The 26,546-nt window shown below is 47.2% G+C and overlaps 1 protein-coding gene across 1 annotated transcript in view; it reads left to right on the top strand.

The window, feature by feature from the left end:
- Window positions 1–3,921: 3,921 nt before the first annotated feature.
- LOC135815974 (uncharacterized) overlaps window positions 3,922–26,546 on the top strand; it is a 34,769-nt gene continuing 12,144 nt past the window's right edge. The window contains exon 1 of the mRNA XM_065329330.1: window positions 3,922–5,191. Within this exon, the coding sequence (XP_065185402.1) occupies window positions 4,170–5,129 (960 nt within the window). The 5' untranslated portion in view covers window positions 3,922–4,169 and the 3' untranslated portion in view covers window positions 5,130–5,191. The remainder of the gene's footprint in view (window positions 5,192–26,546) is intronic.

Below are 26,546 nucleotides of genomic sequence, written 5' to 3' on the forward strand. Positions count from 1 at the left end.
GTTGGATCTATAACCCACGGGCTCAGTGGCTTGAAGGTGTATTGTTGTACCTGTCACCTTTGTTGGTTTCAGGGTTCGCATGCTTTCTTTTAGAAGTATACTTCGAAGTACATACATTGTACCTGTTTTAAAAGTTTTAAAAGCCAATATCAGATTCACTGTGATTCAGCCACCCACACCGGGTTTCTTTAAACTAGTGTAGGTGCACTTTATAGTTAGTCAATCAGAGTGAATAAGAATCAAGTATTACTATTACCTTCACTGGGGGCAGGTGTAAAATTAATGAAGTTGGATCCTGGGGCAGGTACAAGTACAAGTCATGTACATTGCATTGTACTACGACACCTCGTGTAGCGAGTGAAAAGTGCAAGCTGTCATGAAGTGATGAGCGGTCAAAGCACATGACACAACACTCAGTGATACTGATAGATCAGATCTCTTCGGCGGGGTTTGCACGGCTCTAATGTCAAGCCAGGTACCTCTAATAGTAATACTACCAAGATTATCATCTCTGCCTGGGATCGAGCTGGAAGCATGCATGACTGACTGGCTGATCGGACCACGGACCAACAATACCCACTACATGTGGTACAATGACTTTGAGCAATGCTCGAAGAGCGACAATGAGAAAGAAAAAAGTCCGCACCAAAAAAACGGAGAAGAAGAAACGTTCTTCGTATGGAGATCAGCGGAGTCGGAGAGAAGCTACGGCTGAAAGTGTGATCATTCATATGCATGTCTGTACATGTACAGTGTATGTGTAAACATGCTGAGTCTGTGTTCATGCCTGAAGGCAATATCAGTCGATATGCAGTCAATAGGCAGTCGTTATCACTCCCTTAGTATTGACTCCCATAGAATTTTGCCATACCTAAGCAGTCAAATATTCCTGCATATTTCACTCCTCTAATAGGGCTATATTGACCGCTTATATTTGACTCCTTTTTAGCGATTGAACACATGCTTTGGTTAGTCGTGATAAATCTAATATTGACTTCGTACTTGGTCAGTATGTAGGAATTAAAAGACCTCGTAAAAGACCTCGGCTTCGCCTCGGTCTTTTACTCGGCTTTTATTTCCTATATATCGTAAAAGACCTCGGCTTCGCCTCGGTCCTTTACTCGGCTTTTTTTTCATATTTTGACCTCGTACTCAGTCAATATTAGATACATAGCATTGAGTCTAGTCGATATTTGAGTCCATTGTTCCACCTGGAAGTACGAAGGAACTACCATACAGTCATGTATTACCTTCACTACGGGCAAGCGTAGATGAAGTATTAATTGGATCCCATGACAGATAATATCTTGATGCTGTCAATCCTTTTTTTCTCCGCCTTGCGCTCACCCACGTACTGAGGTGTGTCCGGCCCACACGTGGGATTACTTCCAAGTCTACCCACACTGGTGTGGCCACAGTCTGGACATTTCAGGGTGTATGAGCCTTTACTTGGCTTTAGGCGGTTCCACTCCACTACATGTACTACTCCCTGCACAGATTGCCATGGTTATTTGACGCGCTTCTTCAGACCAAGTCACCATGGTCACCCCGTTATTTCCAGGATATTCGAACCACATCGGACTGGTAGTGCCAAGTGGTAAGCAGCAGCAAGCACCTGGGGGCGCTTCACGATGATTGACTCTTCACTTTCCTGATCATTTTAATGATGTTTGTCGTCGCACTAGCTTCACTCTTGGAGCACTCACTTACCACTATTCCCACCTTCCTCATAAATCCTTTTCTATCATTACTATCGTTTGCTTACGCCGGATCCGGACCGAGCTAGTCTAGCCAGATGGCACCACATTATGGCATGTTGAACTGTCACATTACATTCAAGGTGGATTTTAACAGATGTCACGAGAACCGCGTCGCGTGACTACATGTAGGTAACAGTCCGCGCCAGCCTCCGCGTCAGTCCGCGATGGCGCGATCCGCCATGGGAGTGACCAGGGAGTTGTAAAAACAGGTTTTTACAACTCAACAGGTTTTTACAACCAAACCGGTTTTGCAACTAAACATGTTGGTAAGAGGCCCAGCCCCTGACACAGATAACATTCGAATTCGCTGTGGGAATGCAGCCCTTGCAGTTGTGGAACAAGCGCGGTACCTGGGCGTAATGGTAGATGGGCAGCTCTCCTGGGAGCCTCACGTCAATCACACAATCCAGCAGGTGCGGAAGTCAGTAGGTGCGCTGTGGCGGAGCCGCCGAAGCCTCACCCTGGCGTCAAAGATCCTGTTTTACAGGTCGATGATCCAGGGTAGGTTGTCGTACGCTTCCAACGCCTTTTATCCGTCACTTCAAATTGGCAACATGGAGCCCCTCACACGTCTAACGAAGTGCGCTATCCGCGGCTTCTTCGGTCTGCCACCGTGGTCGCGCACGAGCCCGATCTTTGAACAGCTCCGCCTCACCACCCTGGAGGACATGTTTAACATTAAGCTCCTCATCTTTGTCCGTCGTTGTCTGTTCTCCCGAGCTAGCTCCCTCTTCACCAGCTTCTTCATGAGAGTTACTGGTGACCGCACTCGGGGAGCAGCACATCACCTCGTTCGAGTACCATTTTGGCCCGGTCCTGCGGGTCGAGCGACCATGCAGTTCATCGGCGCAGTCCTGTGGAACCAGCTCCCGCCTGATCTCCGTTCCGAGCCCAGCCACCTTCAGTTCTGTGCCCTGCTAAAAGCGCATCATGGCTCCGTTTAAATGCTTTTCGGCTAGTGTGTTTCTGTGGTATAGCGGACTGAAGAATAGTAAACGTGTTTTGCAATATATGTATGAAGCTATTTTGTATATAGTATGTTCCCATTCCGTTTTTGCTTTGGTGTAGCCCTGAGGTTGATTGCTTATTTATTTCTACCCTTCCTCTCTCCATACTTCTGTCCCCCCCCCCCCCTCTCTCTCATTCCTTCTGTCGTCCACATGTATCAAAGGAGGCGAAATCGCCTGTTTGTGGTGCGACGATAAATAAACTTCTACAACAACAACAACAACATGTTTTTACAACTCCCTGGGAGTGACGCGCACGCATGGCAGCTGTAGCTCGTGATCGCATCTGCTGAGCATATTCCGGATATTGTTTGTTTGTTTGGCTTTCTTCAGAGTGGAGTTCCAAAACAGGCCTAAACCTAATGACAATGGTCCCACTGATAATAAGAGAAGAGAAAAATATATAAAAATAAGCGGACAAACAGAACAAAGAAGAAGATAAGTTAGATAACTAATATGAGCACGGCAGCAGGGGAAAAAATGTCACAAGCACGGCAACCGGGAAGAAAGGAGAGAGAGAGAGAGAAAAAAAAGCTTCACTACCTTCACTCTTGGAGCACTCACTTACCGCTATCCCCACCTTCCTCATAAATCCTTTTCTACCATTGCTATCCGCATGTTTTGCCTCTGCTCGACTACGCAGCTAGTCTAGCCAGATGGCACCACATTATGCCATTTATGCCAAAGTGTCACATTACATTCAAGGTGGATGTCACGAGAACCTTGTCGCGTGGCCCCACAAGCGTCACACGCGTGACTACAGACATGGCAGTAGGGAACAGTCCGTCAGACTCCGCGTCTATGCCACCGCGACTGGGAGAAGTAACCAGGGAGTTGTAAAAACAGGTTTTTACAGCTCCCTGGGAGTGATGCATGGCTCGACTAGCACGTGATCGCATCTGCTGTGCATGCACATTCCGGATATTCCGGTGCTACAGTAGGCGGATAGCTCGGTTCACAGAGCTCTAGAGGCGTCACCGATCCTGTAGCTACATGAACACGACATGTATGAGCGGGCTCTGATGAGAAATCACATTCCATGATCCACTTTCCAGTCCCGATCCCCGCCGAGCGGGGCTGCACGGCCATGGCGCTTACCAACACTGGGCTGTGCGCTGAGCGCGACTTTGCTTTATATACTAGCATTTTAGCAATGCTACATCAGAAAGTTAGTTTATCACTCAACAGTTACAAGTACTACAACTGAAGTAGCGCTGAATCTACGGTACTTGAAGGAGAGAGAGAGAGAGAGAGAGAGAGAGAGAGAGAGAGACCGGCTGCACGTAATTCTGTAGTCAGTTTCAATTCTATCATCATACCGGTGGTGCACTTTCCGACTCGAAACTACCGGTACACCTCGCCTCAGCCCGGATTGTAGCCGATTATTCCGAACTCTAGCAAAATGGCCTCGCCGGCTGGGCCAGCTCAGGTCCCTATCCGAATGTATCATGTCACGAATCAGCTTAGTCAGAACAGTGACGGAACCCCACCCACCTGGCCTGAACTGCGCCTGTGCTTTCCGAATTGCATGAACTTTGATGGCGACCTGGCAGGACTTCCCGTGGTGTGCATGACCACAACGTGTTACGATACTAAAGACGCCTTGCCTACAACATCGCCCTACCCTTGCAAAGCGAAGAGTGGGGTATATCACCACCGTGTCCACGTTCCGTTTCACCTGGAATCCTATCATTTGTTCCTGCTCACAAAGTATGACAGCAAACGCAGCGAAGACAGCAAAGACAGCGAAGACAGCGAACCTCCCGGCGGTCAGCGACAAGTACTTTGCTTACCCAAAAGTGAGGCTGACATGTATCTCCACGAGCGGGTTCTGTTAGTGCTGCTTCGAATCAAATACAAGGAACTAACCGCCGAGAACGACTATAAAATCAGCGACAATGAAAGCCTCTTTCCTGTCGTCGATGGCACTGGACCACCTCGTACTAATACCAAGTGCTACAGAGCTAACGTATACAATTACCCTGGAGAGAAAAACTTTGTAAACGTCCACTTTGTGAGGCCAGTTTCCCTGTCCGTCGTCGCGGGCAAAAATTGGGACACGGTGGAGCGCAGTGATGCTGGAGTACCCGCCAAGGTGTATACAAAGGGCACCACCTCACTACGAGAGTGTCTAGTGTCTTGGATATTGGAAGCGGCCAAAGACAAAGCTCTGAAAGCTAAGCGTGTCGACATAATGGATGGTTTTCGGAATGCTGTATACCAGGTATACACCGAGGAAATTCCTCGAGATACGCCGTGGAAGAAGTGGAAAGAGGTCATCAAAGACCGCCTACTTGGTGACAAGGCCATGTCGTCAGTGTTCCATGACGAACAGCAGGAAGATAGTCTCGCCGCTGCCTAACGCTGGCGTTAGTCACTTGGCGGTCAGCGAAAACAAATGACGCACTCTGTGATGAGTCACAGGTACTAGCCTCACAGGTGGACGAGGCAGGCATGCGTTGTGTTTGCATGTGGACGATTCCCAGGCATGGTCCAATCTGCATTCCCTGGTCAGCGGCCCTGGTGGAGGCTGTTGTTACTTTTCATTGCACTGTTGTTTGTGTTGCTTCTGCTGTCTTCTTTGTCACCTAGTATCTACTACATAATTGTACTCTAGCATCAAGACTATGAATGACGTCATGTTTAAGCACTGGCCAGCCTTACCTTCTTGGAGTTTTGAGGGAGTTGGAGCTGCACCAGACTTACATTTGTTGATTCGTGCCTCCACTGGTCTTCTCAGTCTCACTGGGTACAGTAGGTACCTGTACTTGTGCAACTGTGTAGCCGTATGCCCGGCTAACTTTTACTTGCATCCACTGTGCCTCGCTGCGGCTTGTTTACAAATTCTTCACATTTCGCGCATTCCATTTCCTCCACATGTACCCATACCTGCCAACCCAGCCAAAGCAAATCCCTTGCTGGCGTTAGTCACACACCCAGTTTCCCTTAATTTTCTTAGATTTTTCTCCCATTTCCCTTATTTTTCTGGTTTTCATCCTACTGTTAGGTACCTCCTCCCGTACCTTTTCTAGCTGGCCTGCATGCACTTACGTACTCACCTTTTGTCTCCTTTTGCTCCGTTGGCCTGGGTAGCTACTTGCGCGCCCATATTTGCCATAGCTACTAGGCTTTTCCACATTATGTTTTGCATAATTTTTGCATCTTGGGGGTAAAAATGAATCCCCGTTGTAAAAATGCATCTTTCGTGATTTTTACCAGATTTTCTTCAAAAACAAAAAAAGTTTGTGTGGTTTTTGTCAGATTTGTAACGTGCGTGATCTAAGGCTAGGAGGCTACTACCCACAGTCAGTCAACCAACGTATCTGAACTTACTCCGGCACGGCCTGGAGGTTACTGTGAATGATCTTATATCAAAGTGAAAGTGAACTTGTTCTCTCTCAACCACGACTCTCTCGTATGAGATGCAAACTAGAGAACTTATACAGAATCTAACAAGGCTGTTGGCAAGGGGGGCCAGCTAGGAAGCTTCAGCTGGGGTCTATTGCGGGAAACAAGCAGCAGGCAGCAAAACAGCTAAAGAATGTATGCGATAGTGTAGCAAGCAACCTGGAAATGCCATTGATTACTCGCAGCGCCTCAGTGCTACAAAGGAAGCATTGGAGCATGAGGCTGATATCGCAGTGCAGATAAGTCCATACAACTGCACAAGGACCTCTTGCAAATGAAGCATAGCGGCACAAGTATTGTATTTTGGAAACAATGAAGACTACTGATAATTAGTGTTGGTCTAGCTACTCTCCAGTGTGTAGTGGCGCCATGCAAGGATCATGGAAGAACAATCGTAAATGTAGGAAGTACTGTATGCTTCTAAACAATAAGAGTCATGCAAAATACATGTACTACTAGTCATGTGTAAACTGTAAAGCAGGGATACTACAGATTTTCTTCAAAAATAACAAATTTGGCGTGATTTTTGCCAGATTTTCCTCAAAAACAACAAATTTTGCAAGTGCTAGCTAAACTTTAGCCGACAGGCATTTTCTTCTGCTGGCAAAACTTGACCTTGCCCCGCACCTGACGTAACCTGACTCTTGTCAGTCTCGAAATATTCCCGGCACTGGGCCATGGGGCCGGCAGGCGGCAGTGCATGATGATGTGCATGCATGCACGAGTACATGTCCAGTCCTGTAGGGTTCCCTGTGATGCCAACATGTACATGCTTCGAACCAGGGAGTCGTAAAATACCGGTATTTTACGACTCCCTGCTTCGAATGAATTTGGCAGCCATCTTGTTGCCATGGCAACGGGTGAATAATTTTCGCACATTGGGTGATTTTTTGAATTTTTTTAGATTTTTTTCAAATCTATCCATTTTTGAGAATAACATCATTCCCCAAAAAAATTTTTTTTTTTTCATACGTAATGACTGATAGAATGCTACACTTGTGAAGAAAAAGACCCCCCCCCCCCAAAAATCGAGTTTCACATCCACATCTTTCCAATATTTTTTCGAATAATGTGGAAAAGCCTAAGTAGTAATAGCTACCCGGGCCCTTTATCTTGCCGTTTAGACTTGATCTCTCTCTCTCTTTCTCTTTTCTCACTCGTCAATAATCACCATGTAGTCGTTTCGTTCGTCTTGGTCTCTTGTCTCGTCGTCTATAATAAATGTCGTTCCCACTAACTTGTTCCCGTTGTCAGTCGTCCTGTTTCGAACTCAACATTGGCGCCCGATTATTGATCGACTCACGACCCTGAGATCATCCCATGCCCAGCCGTCCTCAACCGCCATTCGTCTTGTCTATGTCAAATTGTCAACCTCGTCTCGTCCATGTCAGTCTCGTCTCTCCTACGCCAACCTCGTCTCGTCTCTATCAACCTCGCCTCGTCTCTATCAACCTCGTCTCTCCTACGCCAACCTTACTTCGTCTATTCTCGTTCAAGCCATGCAGGTCAGCTATCTTTCTCTCTTTCTTTTTTTGTATGCTTCTTCGTCAAATTTATTTTCCTGAATTTTTTGTAGTGTGTGCGCGCGCGTGTGTTCGTAAAACATTACCAAGTTAGGGGTCCGATCATGGTGAGCCACGCTCTAATTTTTTGGATGTTTAGCAAAAGTGTAACTAGGCTGTATTAGCCGTGCAAAATACTAGTAATTCACGTTCCTCGTCAAACTCCAATAGTTATTACACACAATAAGTAGTACAGGAATGACCTGTAGTGCATTTTTAGTAAACACTTTCGTGAGATCCGTGCGCGCGTGCAGTATGTGTGTGTGTGTGTGTGTTTTCTCCTCCAGTTCATTTTTTTTAAATCTTTTTCTCTCTTTTTTTTCTCTCCGCGAGGACGCGGGATTTTTTTCATGGAGGGGTGGTATGTTAGGTACCTCCTCCCGTACCTTTTCTAGCTGGCCTGCATGCACTTACGTACTCACCTTTTGTCTCCTTTTGTTCCGTTGGCCTGGGTAGCTACTTGCGCGCCCATATTTGCCATAGCTACCCAGGCCCTTTATCTTCCCCTTCTTGCCTAGCCTTGTCTTGCTTGCCTTGCCTGGTCTTTGTCTTGCTTGCCTTACCTTATCCTATACCGAACCTCTGAGATTCCTTGTCGTTGTCGACTTGATCCGATCGTCCCATTGTGACTGTGCCTGTCCTATCACTACAATGAAAACTTCACAACCACTAGTGAAAAATGCTGTCACACCACAAAACAACCTTTTCAGTGCCAATAACGGTAGTTTTTTGATCAAAGTCAAAGATCCCCGGTATGCGGATAATGCTCGAAAAGGTGGCAGATTCTGCTCGAAAAGCAGTGAAATTGGCAGAACTATACAAACCGTATGGCGGGCAATTCCTCGAATTCTGCTCCATTTCTTTATCCACACACCAAACATGCATGAAACTTACCAGAAAAAGTACCGAATTCTGCAAATTTTTCTGCCGGCATATCCGCCAAGACCTACCGGTAGTAACCCTAGTTTTCCAGTAGTATACTGGGAAAACCGGTATGATTGGCAAGTATGTACAGTACCTGGTATCACCACACTTCATTATTACTACATGTATTATTAGCTTAACCATCACACCGACAGTATGCTCTCGGCGTCTGTTTAGCGCAGCTTCACGAGAGACTCTGAGCATAACTATAACAACTATACTAAACAATCAGCTCATGTTATAACATTGCACGACACTGACCGACGGCACTGATGTTCTACAACTAACTGGCTATCAGCTCTAGCACATCTTGGATGCGCACTCCAACACGCCAACAGCCTTCCAACTTGGAAGTTTCTAAGTTACAGTGAATAATGAATAAACATTGTCCAATGGTCTTGCGGCCAGTATCGTCATCGACATGCATGTACCGGCACATGTACATCCGCCAACGGTTATACGTCCTTCACAGCTTAGACTTTCAGCTCGTGCTTGTCTTGGTTGCGCTCACCTTCCCCTCCTATGTTATCATAACTAACGTGTTACTTAGAACCTTCCACTAGTTGAAAGGCTGTTGGAGTGCACATCCACGATGCGCTAGAGCTAATAGCCAGTTAGTTATGTAGTTGACTTGTAGAACGTCAGTACCATCGGTCAGTGCCGTGTATTATGTTATCGCATGAGCTTTAGTAACTGGTGGTGTTAGTGGACATTATAGCGTAGCTTGAAGTTCCTTGGCCCTTTTCTTTCCTATAAAAAAAGGACAGGGAGTATTCCACACAGCATCAAGGCAGGAGACGTACTGCACTGTGAAGGACTGTGTTACAGACCAGAAAAACAACTCCCTAGTATAATGAGGGTCAGAACCAGGGCTACCACACATACTGTTCAAATGGTCGCAAGACCGAGGCTCTGACAACCGTGGATCGTTGTACATGTAGTAAGGTCACTGTTTCCGAGCACGGTGGTCCTCCGGGCTCCGGCCCTCCGCCTTGTAACATGCTACAGGTCGTCCCCCGTTAATAAATAAATTTAGGAGTGACAGGCAGACCCCTTCGCTGGCTCATCAGCTACCTCAGTGAGCGGACACAGCGAGTTTGTTTCGGGGCCAGCAGCAGCACAATCACCTCTTGCAGCTGCGGTGTGCCCCAGGGATCAGTGCTCGGCCCGTTGCTCTTTAACGTGTACACAAGAGATGTTCCTCAAGTAGCCCAATCCGCAGCCACGATCCAGTTCGCCGATGACGTCGCAGTATATTGTAGCGCTGACACGACTCAGGCTGTTGCCAGTACGCTCTCCACCGCAGTCTCCTCCTTGGCTGCATGGCTGGAAGAGCGAGGACTGATTCTGAATGAGAAGAAGAGTCAAGTTCTCACAGTCTTTCCTGGTAGAGACGCTGGACCCCGGGTCACAGTCCTCTGTCGCAGCCAAGCTCTGCCGACAGTCACCAGCGCGAAGTACCTTGGCGTCATCATTGACGAGGGGCTGAACTTTCAGCAATACCTGAAAGCCATTACAGCAAAGGTGTCCCGCAAAGTAGGTGCCCTCTGGCGGTCTCGGAGATGCTTGAGCCTGGCGGCCCGAGTCACCTACTTGAAGTCCGTGGTGATGCAGGATCTGACCTACGCATCAAGTTGTTTCGTGTTCTGTCTAACTGCCCAGCAAGCAACGGATCTCCAGACGCTGGAGAACAAAGCGGTTCGCGCAGTTTTTGGCGCTCGGCCATACGACTCTGCTCAACCTCTGCTCCAACGGGTGGAACTCTACCGAATCTCAGAGCTGCACAAGCAAAAGGCGCTATTGCTCACCTGGCGATGCATCCACGGCATTGCGGGGAACCGGCTCTGTGGACTGATTTCAAGGTCACCAGATCGGCGTACCCGCTTGCAGAAGGACATCGGAGCGCACTACCACCCGCCGCAAGCCGCGCTGGTCAGGCTAGGTTCTCTGTTGTCGCTCCCAAGCTGTGGAACGCACTACCCAGCGACATCCGCACCATCCCCCAACGCAGTGTGTTCAAGATGTCAGTCATCCCACATACGCTCGCTCCATGAAACGTATCACCCATTATTCCAGTCACTGTTGCTGTCGCATCCACTCGTATGTCGCATCCACTCGTAGTCCACGTCCACTGATGTCGACCGATGTAGCTCTCTTGCTACTGTGTAATAGTGACATGTACCCAGCTAATGTCTCTGCTTCATTCAGGGAATTCAGAATAGGAAGTCTGCTGTACCACCCGCTCTTTTCTTTTTACTTTTAAAAGCGATTATTTGTAACATGGAAATTTGTTCCTTGGCTCACCATCTGAGTTCTTAAAGCTATTATTCATTTTCTGCTGCCCTCGGTTATTTCTTTTATTAGTATTAGTATTTTCTTTATACATGTATGACTGTATACATGCGACCGTGGCAACGTAAACCTATAGTCTGTTTCAAAAAGATTTACAATCAGGTTTGAGTCTTAAAAAGTATGAAGATAAGGGAAATTTGGACAACAAAATACATAGAATGGCTGGTTAGGACACGGCAAATTGTTCTGTGAAGGTTTCGGAACAATTGGACCAACCGTTAAGGAGTTAGAATTTCGGCCAGGTTTCCGGCCTTTTCCCATGGTTTACAATTTGCCCAGGAAGCCAGTATCGATTTGTTATCAAAACCCACGATTTATCCTTTCCTTTTTGGCCTTGTGGTTATGAATGCTGTCTGCTGACCATGAAGTTGTGAGTTCAAATCCCAACCTATCCTCAAGTCAAACTTTTTTTCATTGTTTTGGTGATCAAGCTGGTACATACAAGACAAAGAAGATGGCTACACCAAACGACTTGTTGTTGGAGCTCGCGCTTCCTGCCGAACTGACACTTGACTGGCTCACGCCATGTGAACACACCCACCACACTGAGTGAATTATAATGGAAGTCATCGCGCTGTAGCTTTTAGAGATTTATTTTAGTATTTCAAGATCGCCAATTTATTTGAATTTAGCAGTCAACGCCGTCTTCTATCAGCGTTCACAAGCGTCTGCTTTTCTCAAAATGTCGTCGAAGTCACACGGATACCTTTGCCAAGTCATGGCCTTGGGAATATGTCCGTGTCGATGTCGTTTTCGTCACACGGTGAGTAAATTGCATCGCAGCTCAAAGGAACTATTTTGGTCACAAAACGAATTGGGACCCATGCAGCTCGTCAACATTTACAACACTTTCGTTTCGACATGTCCTCTCTGACTCCATTATCGATACGAGGAAGAACTCGTTTGTTGTAAACCAGACGTGCATGACAGTATCAACGTGAGTGAGTTGTCAATTTTCCTGCTTTCGCGCGGAATATTTCTTCGAGTTCACAGTGAGTTTTTCCAGGCAGCGCTCGAGTGCTCATACGGTAAGACGCCAAACTCCGCAGGCGATCGCCAGGATTGTAAATCTTTTTGAAACGGACTGTAGTACAGTTGCTGCTGCTGCTGGTGCGACTACATGCTGCTGACATGACACCGCGTGGCCAGGCTGTGTGCGCTTGTGCATGTGGAAGCAGGCCCACGGTACGTGTACATGTGAGTTACCTAGTACTAGTGATGACAGTGATCATGGTGATGACAGTGATGATGTGGCGTGTGGTGTTGAACCCAATCTACCGACTGTAGAAAACGCCACCAACACTGATGCTGAGCAGTACAACCTGGAAGATGAGCTGCTGCCCAAGGAGATTAGTGATGTAACGGAGGAGTTTTTTTAAATTTTTTTTACGAGAAACCACGAACCTCGAGAACAGAATACTGCATGGTAGAGGTGGTTGCAGACGCAACTGTGGTGGTGAAAACTGGAGCATCTCCGCCGAGTTGGAGAAGAGGTATCGTGCAGAGGTCGTGGCCGACATAGCACAGCGACAATGCCTCCCTAATCCAACAAAAAAGCATGTACAAAATAAATTATTATACAGTGTTACCGCCATGGTCAACTCTCAGCTCAAGCTTGTGTGTCGCCGGCTATTTCCTGATGGTGAGGCGTCGCTCCATGAGATCAATTGCCTCGTGTATGCTGGTGCTTGCGTTTGCATATCGACTATCCAAGGCAGTCAGAATCATCCGACTGGCAATGCCAAGCAAAACGGAAGTGACAAGGACCATCCACCGCAGTGGCAGATCCGATTGACAAAGGAAATCGATCAACTCCGCTCGGATGTTTCCCGACTCACCAGCATGCTACGATATCCATCGGAGAAACATCATGACTTCTGGAGGAGATAATGAAGTTGAAGTCGGAAACACAGACGAGTTGGAAATGAAGCTACAGGGAAAGAAAGATCGACTTCTTGCGCTAGCAGCCAGAATGCGTCGATACCGAGAAAATGAAAAGGCCAAAAAAGCCAACAAAATGTTCCAAATGAATGAGCGTGCTTTCTACCGGACGCTTCGGGAGCCTGCACACTCTGTTAGTGGTGCTTTAAATCGATTGGAGACGCCGCAATTTCCAGAGGCGGGTGAAGCCACCGAATTCTGGAGTGATCTTCTGTCTACACCTGCGCCGTTCATCGCTGGTGAGTGGTATGTAAGGCAAGCAGAATATTATGAAGAACACGTCCCTGTGCAGAGTAGCGCAGTTATCACCCAGGACATCCTGGCTGACTGCCTACGCAAACTAGCCTTGTGGAGGGCTCCGGGCCATGACAAGTTGCATGGGTACTGGTGGAAGAGGCTGACAAGCCTGCACTCTTACCTTGGGAGAGCCTTCCAGAGGGTGATAGATGGCCACAGTGACATTCCGGGATGGTTGACGTCTGGCGCTACTACTCTCCTTCCTAAGACTTCTCCACCTTCGGCAATGCCCAAAGATTATAGACCAATTACGTGTCTTCCGATACAGTACAAGCTCTTTACCGCCGCCATATCGAAGATTATGCGGCAGCACATCAATCAACATGAAATACTTGCAACGGAGCAGCGCGGTTGTGCAGCAGCTGGTCTTGGTTGCAAGGAGCACCTGATGGTGGATAAGATGATTCTGGAGGATGCCCATACGAAAGGGCGAAATCTGGTCATGGCATACCTGGACTTCAAAAAGGCGTTTGATAGTGTGTCGCATGAATGGATTCTACATGCTTTGACGATGTATCGATTCCACCCGTCTTTGGTCACAACTATTGCCCGTAGCATGCAGAACTGGAGAACGACAATGCACATATGCGACCAGGGAAGATGCAGGGTCACTACCGGCAACATGTCTATAAGAAGAGGCATATTTCAAGGTGACACATTATCCCCGTTACTGTTTTGCCTGGCGCTAAACCCAATCAGTTTTGAGCTGAACCGATTGCCTTTGGGGTACAGAGTCAGCTGCAGAGATGCCGAGTTGACTATCAATCACTCTTGGTACATGGACGACATTAAACTCTACGGGAAAACTACAAAGGATGTGACTACCCTCCTGTCTACCGTGTGTGGCGTTGGTGATGACATCGGCATGAATCTCAACCCGGCCAAGTGTGCCGTGCTGCACGTCAGGAGAGGAAAACCAGATGAAGGATGCTCTATCCAGGTTGGCAATGAGATCATTGCAGAGTCGCTACGACTCAATGAAACATACAAGTACCTTGGAGTAGTGCAAGCAGCCATGATACCTCACCCGCAGCTCAAGACGCAACTCACTGCAGAATACAAAAAGAGATTGTATTTGCTTCTTAACAGTGGATTGAATGCGCGAAACATGATCAAGGCCATCAATACGTATGCTCTGCCGGTTATGACATATAGTTATGGAATCGTAAATTGGACCGAGGCTGAAATCAAGACCACAGATCGAGCGACAAGATCAGCCTTGACTGCGTCTGGATTTCACCACCCCAAAGCCTCAGTCAACAGGCTATACATGAAGAGGGGAGATGGAGGCCGGGGCTTGGTCTCTTGTGAGGATATGCACGGCCGGAGCATGTGTGGCCTGGCCCGCTACATGAGTACCAGCCCAATAGACAGAATAAGCCTGCTTTATCAGTATCATCAACAAAAACCTACAACAAAAAGCCACTCAATAACTGCAAAGGCCGCTAAGTTCCTGTCGAGTTTGGATCTGCGAGCAGCTGGACCAGCTTTACCCAATAAGCATACCATTAAACAAGCGTGCGCTGAGCGAAAATCCAAAACACTTTCCACTATGCCGCTGCATGGGAGATATTGGAGCGGATTGGAGGAGAATCACCTAGATAAGGAGCTTACCTTCATGTGGTTGAAATCAAGGACACTGAAACCTTCAACTGAAGGCATGATTATGGCAGCACAAGACCAATCCCTCAAAACGAAAAATTACCAATACGCCATAATGAAGTCAATTGCTCGAACTGATGCCAATTGCAGGCTTTGCAAGGGCAGCTTAGAAACAATTGACCACATTGTCAGTGCCTGCCCAGTTCTTGCTCGGACCAGTTACATCGAACGTCATAACCGGATAGTAAAGTATGTGCACTTCGAAATGTGTAGAGCACGAGATCTACCTACTGGTGCTTCACGATTCGACCACCAGCTCAAGGCATTGGTCAAAAGTGATCGGTATCGGCTCTATTGGGAGTATTCGGTTCCAACTGACCTGAAACTATCAGCAAACAGGCCCGATCTGCTCCTTGTTGATGGCAAGGAGCGCATCGCCTACATTATAGACATCAGCGTTCCTGGTGAGAACAACATCAATAAGAAAATGGCTGAAAAGCGCTCGAAATATTATGATTTGAAGCCGGAGATTTCGAGGATTTGGTCCCTCACCCAGGTTGACGTGGTCCCTGTGGTTGTCGGTGCACTGGGAGGCTTGGTGAGGGAGACTCCTCAATGCCTCCGGACTGTGCAGGGAGGAGACCTGGCTATTGTACAACAGGAGGCTATACAAGGTTCGATTAAAATACTAAGAACTATCCTTAACATGTAGATGCACCTCTGCTGCATTTGCATGTTCAATAGCTAAGAGACTTGAATAACGACTGATAAAGACTAATATTTCCTTTGTTACTCCCTTCATTGGTTGATGTATTTTGCCTGTCGCTGCAAATTCTTTATTATTGTTTTGATGTTGGAGTTCGGATTGAGATTCTTTCCTTTCTTCCCCTTTCTTCAACTATTTCTTGTCCCTTTGGTTTTTAGGTTTTATTTATTTATTTATTTTTGTTTGTTTTTTCACTTTCTTTTTGCTGTCCCACCCATGGAAATATTTCCCGGTGGGTCTGGCTTATCGCCTTCGAAAGAAGTGAATAAAGGAGAGATAATAATAAAACAGGTCGCGTAATGAAGCAGCATAACGATAGATGTGCAAAGTCATGATGCCTGGTCCGCTTCTGTCCTGGGTTCACTACCCCGTGCGTTGCAGCCGCGAGCAAAACCAGCTCAGGCTGAGAGTTCCCTCCACGATTGCTTGTCCAAAGCGCGCATTCTGAGCCCACTCAGATCAGTCCATGGTCTTCAGTGGCATGTCTCTGGCAGCTGTGCTTGCCTTGACTGCCGTGGCCAGGTTCGATTTCGGGCGTCCACGCACACCGGTGACATTTCGATGGAAGTAATTGTCCATTGCCTGCTGTGGCGGGGCATCTGAGGGCATCCTCAGAACATGACCCAACATCCGGAAACGGCGGACAGCAACGGTGTGCGAAAGTGGCTGTGTGTGTGCTCTGGAATAATTATAGGTCTTTGTTGGAGATGATGGCGGGATACCTAATTCCGAACAAGTTCCGTAGTTGACGTCTATGGAAGGCGTTCAGCTTCTCCAGTGCAGCCTCTGTCAGTCCCCAGGTTTCGCAGTTGTATAACAGTGTTGGTAGGACGATGGCATTGTAGAGACGAAGCCTGGTTTCCTCGGATACAAGTTGACGTCGTATCCAGAGCGAATACATGCGGCCATACGATGTTGATGCTTGGTCCATTCGTCGGCTCAAGTCCTCCTCTTCCCCCAAGAGAGAGCCAAGTTGCTTCGATCTTCGCCATTCGGTGCTGTAGGCAGAGATGTGAAGCCACTCTGTTTTGCTGCTGTTAACGTTGAGTGACCAGTCACCCAGGCCGTCAGCTATCACGGGTAGGGAGTTGGCAAGCCATTGTCGCTCAGTCGAATAGAAGGAAATGTCATCGGCATATCCTGTTTCCTGTGGTATTGCTGCATCAGTGTCTGGCCGTGGTGGTAGTTTGCTTCGAGTCTCCCTCAGTGCTGCTTCCAGGTAGCAAACAAACAGAACCGGGCTCATTCCATTTCCTCATGAAACGTGACCAGCTGCCACTCTAATGTTACCATACACCTACAGTCCGTTTCAAAAAGATTTACAATCCTGGCGATCGCCTGCGGAGTTTGGCGTCTTACCGTATGAGCACTCGAGCGCTGCCTGGAAAAACTCACTGTGAACTCGAAGAAATATTCCGCGCGAAAGCAGGAAAATTGACAACTCACTCACGTTGATACTGTCATGCACGTCTGGTTTACAACAAACGAGTTCTTCCTCGTATCGATAATGGAGTCAGAGAGGACATGTCGAAACGAAAGTGTTGTAAATGTTGACGAGCTGCATGGGTCCCAATTCGTTTTGTGACCAAAATAGTTCCTTTGAGCTGCGATGCAATTTACTCACCGTGTGACGAAAACGACATCGACACGGACATATTCCCAAGGCCATGACTTGGCAAAGGTATCCGTGTGACTTCGACGACATTTTGAGAAAAGCAGACGCTTGTGAACGCTGATAGAAGACGGCGTTGACTGCTAAATTCAAATAAATTGGCGATCTTGAAATACTAAAATAAATCTCTAAAAGCTACAGCGCGATGACTTCCATTATAATTCACTCAGTGTGGTGGGTGTGTTCACATGGCGTGAGCCAGTCAAGTGTCAGTTCGGCAGGAAGCGCGAGCTCCAACAACAAGTCGTTTGGTGTAGCTGTAGCGTTGGCACGCTAGTAACTTACACAGCTGCAGCGTGTCTTTCAATGTATTGGTCACGCGTGTTGCACCGCACCCTGCACTTGCAACTCTTACTACCGTGCTTGCAGACCCATGACGTGCATAGTAACTAGTCTCACTGTGTTCATGTATTACTCCCACACACTAGGATGACCTGAGGAATACTAGCACATGTACCCTGTAGACCCTTTTGATACATTTCACTTTCGACCTCCTTTTCATTTATCTACACACATCCTAATGAGACTTCCTTAGAATTCCTAATGGCTGTCTTCCCGGTACCTCTTTTACGCCCATTGCCCACACTGTTATTCAGCTCCTTCTTCTGCATAGAATCAAATGGCATTCCTTGTGCAATGACTGTGGCCCACACATCTTACTGTGACCTTTCTTCTTCTACTCTACGTATCCCCTGGCTATAGGCTAGCTTACTTACACTAACAATTCCTCACCCTATAAAAGCTGCTGTTCACAATTCTCTTCATGTCAGTTTAGAGTTAGAGTTCAACCTTCAATCCAGTCTTTAGTAATAATAAAGTTAACAACAGTGTGTTCACTGAGATCCATCTGCATTTGCCTCCGAGAGAGACTGCGGCCCGTTACAGAATTGGTGGCAGCGGTAAATTCATTTTTTTCATTCTATAACTTACTTTGTTACTTTCCACGTTACTTCGATACGATGGCTCAACCTAATGTACCTGCCGGGGCACCCGCCGCCGCGCCCGCCGCAGCCCCAGCTCCGCCCGCTCCTGCCCAACCACCGAGAGGGGCGTACCATGTGCAGCCGGAGAAATACAAGGGTCGCCTGGAGGACAACTTCGCGTCCTGGCTGATGCATTTCGACCAGGTCGCCGCGGTAAACAACTGGACCCCCGTCCAGCAAACGCAGTTCCTGGGCCTCGCACTGGAGGGCGAGGCCCAGCTGTATTACCAATCGCTCCCTGCGGCCACCAGGAACGGAGGCCGCCAACAGCTCGTCCAGGCGCTCCAAGCTCGGTTTGAGCCAGCGCAGCGCGTCGACCTCCATCGCGCAACATTTCAAGCTCGTCGCCAGGCCAAAGAAGAACAACTGGGGGCTTTCTGTGAGGCTGTTCGCTCCCTGGCCCGGCAAGCATACCCCCAGATGGCCGCGGGGGACCTCGACAGTCTAACCAAAGACCAATTCATCTCTGGGCTCGACTCGCGGGGCATGCGGGTCCGCGTTCGGGAGCTCAACCCGCAAACGACCGACGGGGCACTCCAGGCCGCGCTCCATCACCAGGCAATCATTCCTCACCCTATAAAAGCTGCTGTTCACAATTCTCTTCATGTCAGTTTAGAGTTAGAGTTCAACCTTCAATCCAGTCTTTAGTAATAATAAAGTTAACAACAGTGTGTTCACTGAGATCCATCTGCATTTGCCTCCGAGAGAGACTGCGGCCCGTTACATAGCCATCTTCTTTGTCTTGTATGTACCAGCTTGATCACCAAAACAATGAAAAAAAGTTTGACCTGAGGATAGGTTGGGATTTGAACTCACAACTTCATGGTCAGCAGACAGCATTCATAACCACAAGGCCAAAAAGGAAAGGATAAATCGTGGGTTTTGATAACAAATCGATACTGGCTTCCTGGGCAAATTGTAAACCATGGGAAAAGGCCGGAAACCTGGCCGAAATTCTAACTCCTTAACGGTTGGTCCAATTGTTCCGAAACCTTCACAGAACAATTTGCCGTGTCCTAACCAGCCATTCTATGTATTTTGTTGTCCAAATTTCCCTTATCTTCATACTTTTTAAGACTCAAACCTGATTGTAAATCTTTTTGAAACAGACTATAGCTGCAGTAGCAATAGTAGCACTAGTAGTAGTAGTACTAGCAGTAGCAGAAGCACCAGCACCACCGCAGCACCCCGCCAGGCCACGGTCGCCTAGCGCTCCAGTCGCCATGGCTTCCTCACATAGCGCATCCCGAGACGCCTCTGGACTGGTCTCCGTCCTTGCTGGTTCTTCTGCCGTGCACTGCTGACGAATGGCCTCGACATCGGCGGAGGAGAGTCGTCCGCTCTTCCGAATTTCTCGCAACTGGTTGGCCAAATTTACCTCGCTTACCTGTCTCTCCAGGCCCCTGCCACACCAAGCATCGTGCATCCGTCTCATGTACCCACGAGACTGGACACCTCCAGGCGTCGCAATTGCGTAGCACTCAGCCAACACTCTCACTTCCTCCTCCGACCAGCGCTTTCTCCGGGCCCCCTGGCCCCCATTTCCATCCATTATTGAAATAAGTATTACAATGAACAAAACGTTCAATTTTCTGAGCGGACGAGCCATTGAGCCACGCTAAGGAAGCTCTGCTCATCAGAGCTCAGAAAGTGCAACCGTTCACATCGTTAGGAAAATTATTATTATTATTATATCTGGTGGTGACAGTCAATTTTTTCTTCAGACTTTTCCCGTTTGTCTCTTTCCCTCAAACCAGTTAATATTATTTTTTTATTTTATTTATTTTTTTGTGTAAGTGCAAGCCTCTTTTACGGGCAAAAATTAACACAATGTATTAAAATGCAATACAACATACACTGGAGAAGAAATCAGGAAAATAAAATATGAGCTCAAAAATGGAACGAAAAATAGCAAATAGAATCAAAACTCACGATGGAATCAAACTCATGATGGAAACTACAACCCAATGAGTTGGAAAACCAACCACAGAATTAGATATTGGGAATAGAGGCAGACACAACAACAACCGAAATCAGTACACCAAAAATCTGTCCTACAAAAACAAAGGAAGAAGAAAAACAAGAAAGACGAAGTCCAAAGAATCCCCAAAAAAGAGGGGAGAACGGGATGAAAGAGGACCGGAGAGCGGCAAACCCCAGGAGGACTTAGCGTCACGTAGTGGCGGGAATGCGGGCCTCCACAGAAACGGCATCCACATCCGCCGCCAGACCAGGTGCACGGAATGCACGGCGACTCCCACGAACCATCAGGACGGAGTCGCGGACAAGGCTGAAAGCCAGGTCCGTCCGCAGCTTTCCCATCACGAGGGGATAAGGCTGCGAGAGCTTGGTGGAGAGCTTCGTTCCGAGCAGCTTCAGGAACCGGGTGGCCTCCTTCGCCAGGGCACCAGCAGAAGACAAGACGATCGGGGTGAACGACGCGTGCTCAACTTCCCGGATCCGGGCACCGTATGCCGACTGCTTCTGACGCTCGTGCCATTGGAACACCTCAGCCAGCGGGCGAGATCGGTACGACTGTGCGTTGGGATAGAACACCCTTACATCAAAAAATGCATCAGTCTGTACCGACCAAAACCCCCTGGCCTTGATGTCCGGTCTGGCGTCGTCCGCAGTGAGCAGGGCAGGACCATGGTCAAACGTGCGGACCGTCGGTAGAGGTTGCAGCGGTGGCTCCAGCTGCACATCCTCAGACACTTGAGAAAGAAGTTGGCCCAGTCTAATGGTGCAATCTGTGATACGGATGCAAAATTTGAAGCTCTGTATGTATCGTTCCCAAGCCAGTGTATAACGTCAAAGCCAGAGTTAACCTTTCTGTAGATGTAATAGTAGCAGTGTAAGAACAGAATATCAGTGTCTGTGGGACTGCGCTGTGGTGGTTTCAGTGGTCAATTCGAAATCGAACATGTCGCTCGAAGGGTTGACACGGGTGCTTTCCGCTCTGGCAGGAGCTCCACCAGGGGAGGACTCTCTCAAACGGAAGCATGTCACCCGGAGTGTGGAGACATCACCAAGACCTGATGCTGAGATAGTGACAACGCAGCCGAAGTCACCTCAAAGCCAGTCATCCCTTGGTCCAAGGAAACCATCTGACACGGATTATCCAATTAGTAGCAATACGCCCGCCTTCTCACCCGTCCCTGGTCGCACTTTCCCCTCCCACCTAGCGACACCTACCGAGGGAATTGTAAGTGCAGACCACCTTGTTGAGCAATTTCGTACATGTATGAGCACTTTATTGGATGGCAAAATGACAACAATTCTCAAAGCTATTGAAAATAATTGTTCTCAAATATCAGATTTGAAACTCTCAGTGGAAGCACGTCTTGCAACCCTCGAAACACGGATTGATACGGTAGAGAACTCACACCATGATACGGTACGGGAGTTAGAGGAAAGCGTGGCATTCCTCTCTGCCAAGTATGATGAGACCAGGGAGTAGTACAATACGTAATATGGTATTGTACTACTCCCTGGATGAGACAGAGATAACAAGACAAGCTGCCACCAACAGCAATGATCAGCAAAATGCCGCAATACGTTCACTTGCAAATCGGGTTGACAATGTAGTTAGAGATGTGGACCAAGCTATGTTCCAATTATCCACCAACATGGACAGCTTGAAGCAGAATACAAGTGGCTCAGCAGCTGCAAGCGAAGACATAAAGAAGACCTGCCAAGACCTGCATAGACGAGTTCAGATCCTCGAAACCCCAAACCGGACCCCCTGTGAGGCATGCCCTGTCGTACCACCTGCCCAAAACCAGCCTCCCTTACCCGTACCCCAACTATGCAATACGGTACGAGAGATTGTTCAAGAGGACCGCAGGCAGATTGAAATCCGAGACAACGCCATCATCTCGGGTCTCCCAGAGGTGGACAACGAAAATCTCCCACAACTCATTCGTACTTTGGTACCTGAAATCAACCCTGCCACAATCGAGGTAAAGCGAATTGGCAAGCCATCTGGGGACAAACCAAGGTTAATTCACGTAAAAACCAATGCAGATACGAAGGCGCACCTCATGAAAAATCGTTTTGGCCTGAAGCATGGTGCACATAACGTATACGTTAATCATGACCTGACAAGAAAGCAACAGGAAACTCGACGCCGTACCCTACCAACATTCAAGAAACTCCGCGCCAATGGTGTCAAATGCTCCCTTCCACTTGACAGCATACTTGTCGAAGGTAAAACAGCTTCAGATGCAGAAATTCAGAGGTTACTGCAGACCAACTCGGCATAGGAACCCCGGGGATCTCCGAAGCAAAAAGCATGCCGAATATGTATTTCCAACTGTTGTAGTCTCCTGAGTAAACAAGCCGAAGTATTGAACCTATTGACACAAGAATCTCTGGATATTCTTTGTCTAACAGAAACGTGGCTAAATCCCACCATTCCTGATAATGTTGTAACCATACCAGGTTATAAACTATACCGAAAGGACAGAAGCAGTACATCCCTACCATGGTCACAGCTTGGTGGGGGTGGCGTAGCAATCTATGTTAAGGACCACTTGAGCTGCGATTTTCACCCAGAATTTACGTATGGTAGCTGCGAAATGATGACTGTTGAGATCAAGCATCCAAGCCGACCTGTTTTCTTATCTGTTTGGTACCGGCCCCCAAGACAACCTATACGTTCTTTAATATCTACGCTCGATCAGCTCTCTGATCTGTTTGACCAACACAATAGCGTAATTGTAGGCGACTTCAATGCCAAGAACCGAGCCTGGAAAGACACTGACACCACAGACTGCAATGGTAGGGCTCTGCAGTCGGCTTTCGTGAAGTTCGGTTTCAATGTGATAAATGAAGGGACTGGTACACGACCTAATCTTAGAAGCGGTCAAAACCCGTTGCTCGACATCATAGCAACCAACATACCAGACATGATATACTCTACACACACACTTGAGCCCTTATCTGATCATTGTCCTGTCATTGCCTCGCTATCTCTCTGCACACCAACCCAGCGTCGAAAATGTCGACTACGCAGAACAACGGATTTCGCCAGACTGCGCATACTAATAGAACAGGAACTGTTTCTTGAGCGCGTAATGGGGACTGAACTTGTGGATTCAGCTTGGAAAGCGTGGGAATCTCATTTTCAGAATCTAGTAGACAGATCTTCTATCTTGACCAGTCAACAGGAGCGTCGAAAGCAGAGCTGGTACACGCCAAATCTACACAAACTGAAGCGGAGACCGAATGTACTGTACCGTGCCTACCTGCGCAACCCTCAGTGTATTGAGGCGAAAGCAGCCTATTGCTTATCGCGGAACTTTTACAGAAAGAAGCTTCGAGCGGCCAGACACGCTTTCCTTGACCGTGAGGCTGCTAGTAGTATATCAAAGAAGTGCAGTAAGGGTGGATATGTATGGTGGAAAAGGGCCAAGCAGTTTTGTAACATTGCTGGCAGCAAGTCGTCAGTCCCTGATCTTACAGATGGTGACGCCAGCGCCACCACGGAGCATGAAAAATGCGATCTTCTTGCTCAACATTTTGCAGCCCAGTGTTCAGTGCCACCGGCAGTGAATGGACAACCCTCTCAAGCGCCATCATTAAGTGCTTGCACCACTTTGTACAGCATTTCTAAATTTAGTCCTGGTCAAGTCCATTACGACCTAACACACCTATCCCCCCGAAAATCCACCTCAGCAAATCACATGATACCGATACTACGCTCAATGGCAGATTTACTGTGTGAATCCCTCTCATTCCTGTTTAACTTAAGCTTATCTACTTCGTGCTTCCCCAATTCCTGGAAATCGGCCTCTGTTACCCCATTATATAAAGGCAAAGGAAGTGCCTCTTCACCAACAAATTATCGTCCTATTTCACTGCTGCATCCCGTCAGTCGCCTTTTCGAATACCGGATAGCACTGAGTCTCAGCAGCTTCCTGCATCGCAACAAATTAATATCACCGTCCCAATTTGCATATGTTCCACAGCGATCAGCAACGGACCAACTTATCCTGCTTACTCACCAGATGGCTCGTGTCTCGGCCTACACAACAGATATGATTGTGCATTTCTTGACTTCAGGAAAGCCTTCGATAAGGTTCATCATCCAACCCTGATTGAGAGGCTGAGTACTTTTATGACTCGAAACTCAGTGAAATGGCTTGAATGCTATCTCAATCAGAGAACGATAGCTGTCAAGATTAAGGAGACGATCTCTCCCCAATATCTTTTGAATTGTGGTGTCCCTCAAGGCTCACATCTTGCACCCCTGCTGTTTTTAACCTACATCAATACCCTTCCCGACACATTGACCCACAGCGCCCCTTATCTATTTGCTGATGATGTTACACTGCTCAACACTCATAACATCGGTTTACCTGTTGGTGAGAATCTGGCCAATTTCCAGTTGGATTTAACAAGCTGCCAGCGCTGGGCTAGAGGCATTCACGGGGAGTTTTCTGCGGCCAAGACCACCATGTTCTCCAACTATGCTCCTCCACCCTCTTCGTCTGTCCAAATGGACAACGTACCACTCAATGTTAAAAGTACCGTAATCCATCTAGGCGTTGAGATCAGCACTAATCTTAAATTCCAAGACCATTTCACTACTGTGTTCAAAAAGTTTCGCCAACGTGTAAATTTGTTATGCTTTATGGGCCGTCATCTATCGCATGCACATATTGCCCTACTCTACAAGTCATATGTACGACCCACAGTAGAGTACGCTATCCCTGTCTGGTGCTTCAGACTTACTGCTAGCCAGCTAGAATCGCTTGACATTTTACAAGCAAAGATCTGCAAATGCCTGCTGCGGTCTGCGAAGATTGATTTTGATCGCTATGAATCGAAGAATAATTTAAATAGGCTGTGTAATTTGGAATCCCTTCACTTCCGACGCACTTACATTTCCATCACCGTTTTGTTCAAGTATATCCATTGGCACCCAGATTATCTATCCCGCTTTGACATCAATATCTCTTCTAGCGCACGCCGACCAAACAAACTGATTTTCAATTCTCATGGCCGCATCTCTTCCTCTCTCTTTCTGCATAAAATCGGAAAGCTGTGGAACTGCCTTCCACCAAGGCTGACATCCCAAGATTCACTTTCTAAATTTCAGCAGCAATATCGCTTGCACGTGAAAAGTTTTAAATTTGACTGTAGTGGTATATCCCTGGACATTTAAATTAATTGTTTTATTTTTAACAACCCAGCCCTGTGTTCATTGCTAATTTATGTAGCATATACTGTAACACGTGTAGTTTTCCTCACTGTTTATTTCTATTGCATGATTTGCATCAGGAGATCCCCTCGACAGGCCATCGCCTCTGGGAGATCCTTTAATAAAGATTATTATATATTATATGAAGAATGCGATGTAGGCCTTGACGGATTATGCTAGCATAATTTTTCGCATAATTCCTATCAAAATCGAATAATCGCATAATTCGAGGCAAATTGCATACGAATCACATAAAATTGGAATAATCCGCCTGTTTGCATCAAATTCCATACAGTTGTACATGTTCTACAAGTACAAGTACAAGTAGATGCACCAGGAAGTCGTAGGTTTACGACTCCCTTGATAACATTTATTTATTTTATTTATTTATTTCTGCACATGTCCAGTCCACTACAATCAGTGACGGTCGTAGCTAGGTCGGACGGTGCGTTGACCCCGTTGAACTTTTGCTACTACAGTACAACGCCCTGTACAAAACAATTCCCCTGTTATTTTGCACAGAACCATTATACATTAGCAGCATATGTGAGCATAATGCGGCATAATATGATAACTTTTAGCATAAAAATAGCATAATTCTGCAATTTTTTCAGCAATGCGAAAAGCATAATTTCACGAAAATATTAGCATAATCTGTCAAGGCCTAATGCGATGTCGAACATATCAACGTCCCACCCGTGCCCGCCCTTATGTTCTCCAACGCTCGCAATACAAAAGGCCAACTGGCTGAAGGGTAACACGGGCTATTTTATACAAGCATGCGCATGAAAACGCACAAAAACAAAATAAAACATAAATTATTCACTACAAAAAAGCTGTCACATGCTAGGAAACTAGGCCAAACACGTTGATATGTTCGACATCGCATTCTTCATATAATCCAGAATAGCTGGCAACCACTGCGTGGTCTGAGCCATTCTGCAACTTTATCCCTGCAGTTGCATCTTTTCTCTGCTCTCTGTTGATCATCTTTCTGCTTCTTCCGCAAGACCGAATTGTTGTGTGCCTTTAGTACACCAGACATGTTCTGCATGCAGCTGTAAC

Source organism: Sycon ciliatum, chromosome 4 (assembly GCF_964019385.1).
Source record: "Sycon ciliatum chromosome 4, ocSycCili1.1, whole genome shotgun sequence".
Taxonomy (NCBI): Eukaryota; Metazoa; Porifera; class Calcarea; order Leucosolenida; family Sycettidae; genus Sycon; species Sycon ciliatum.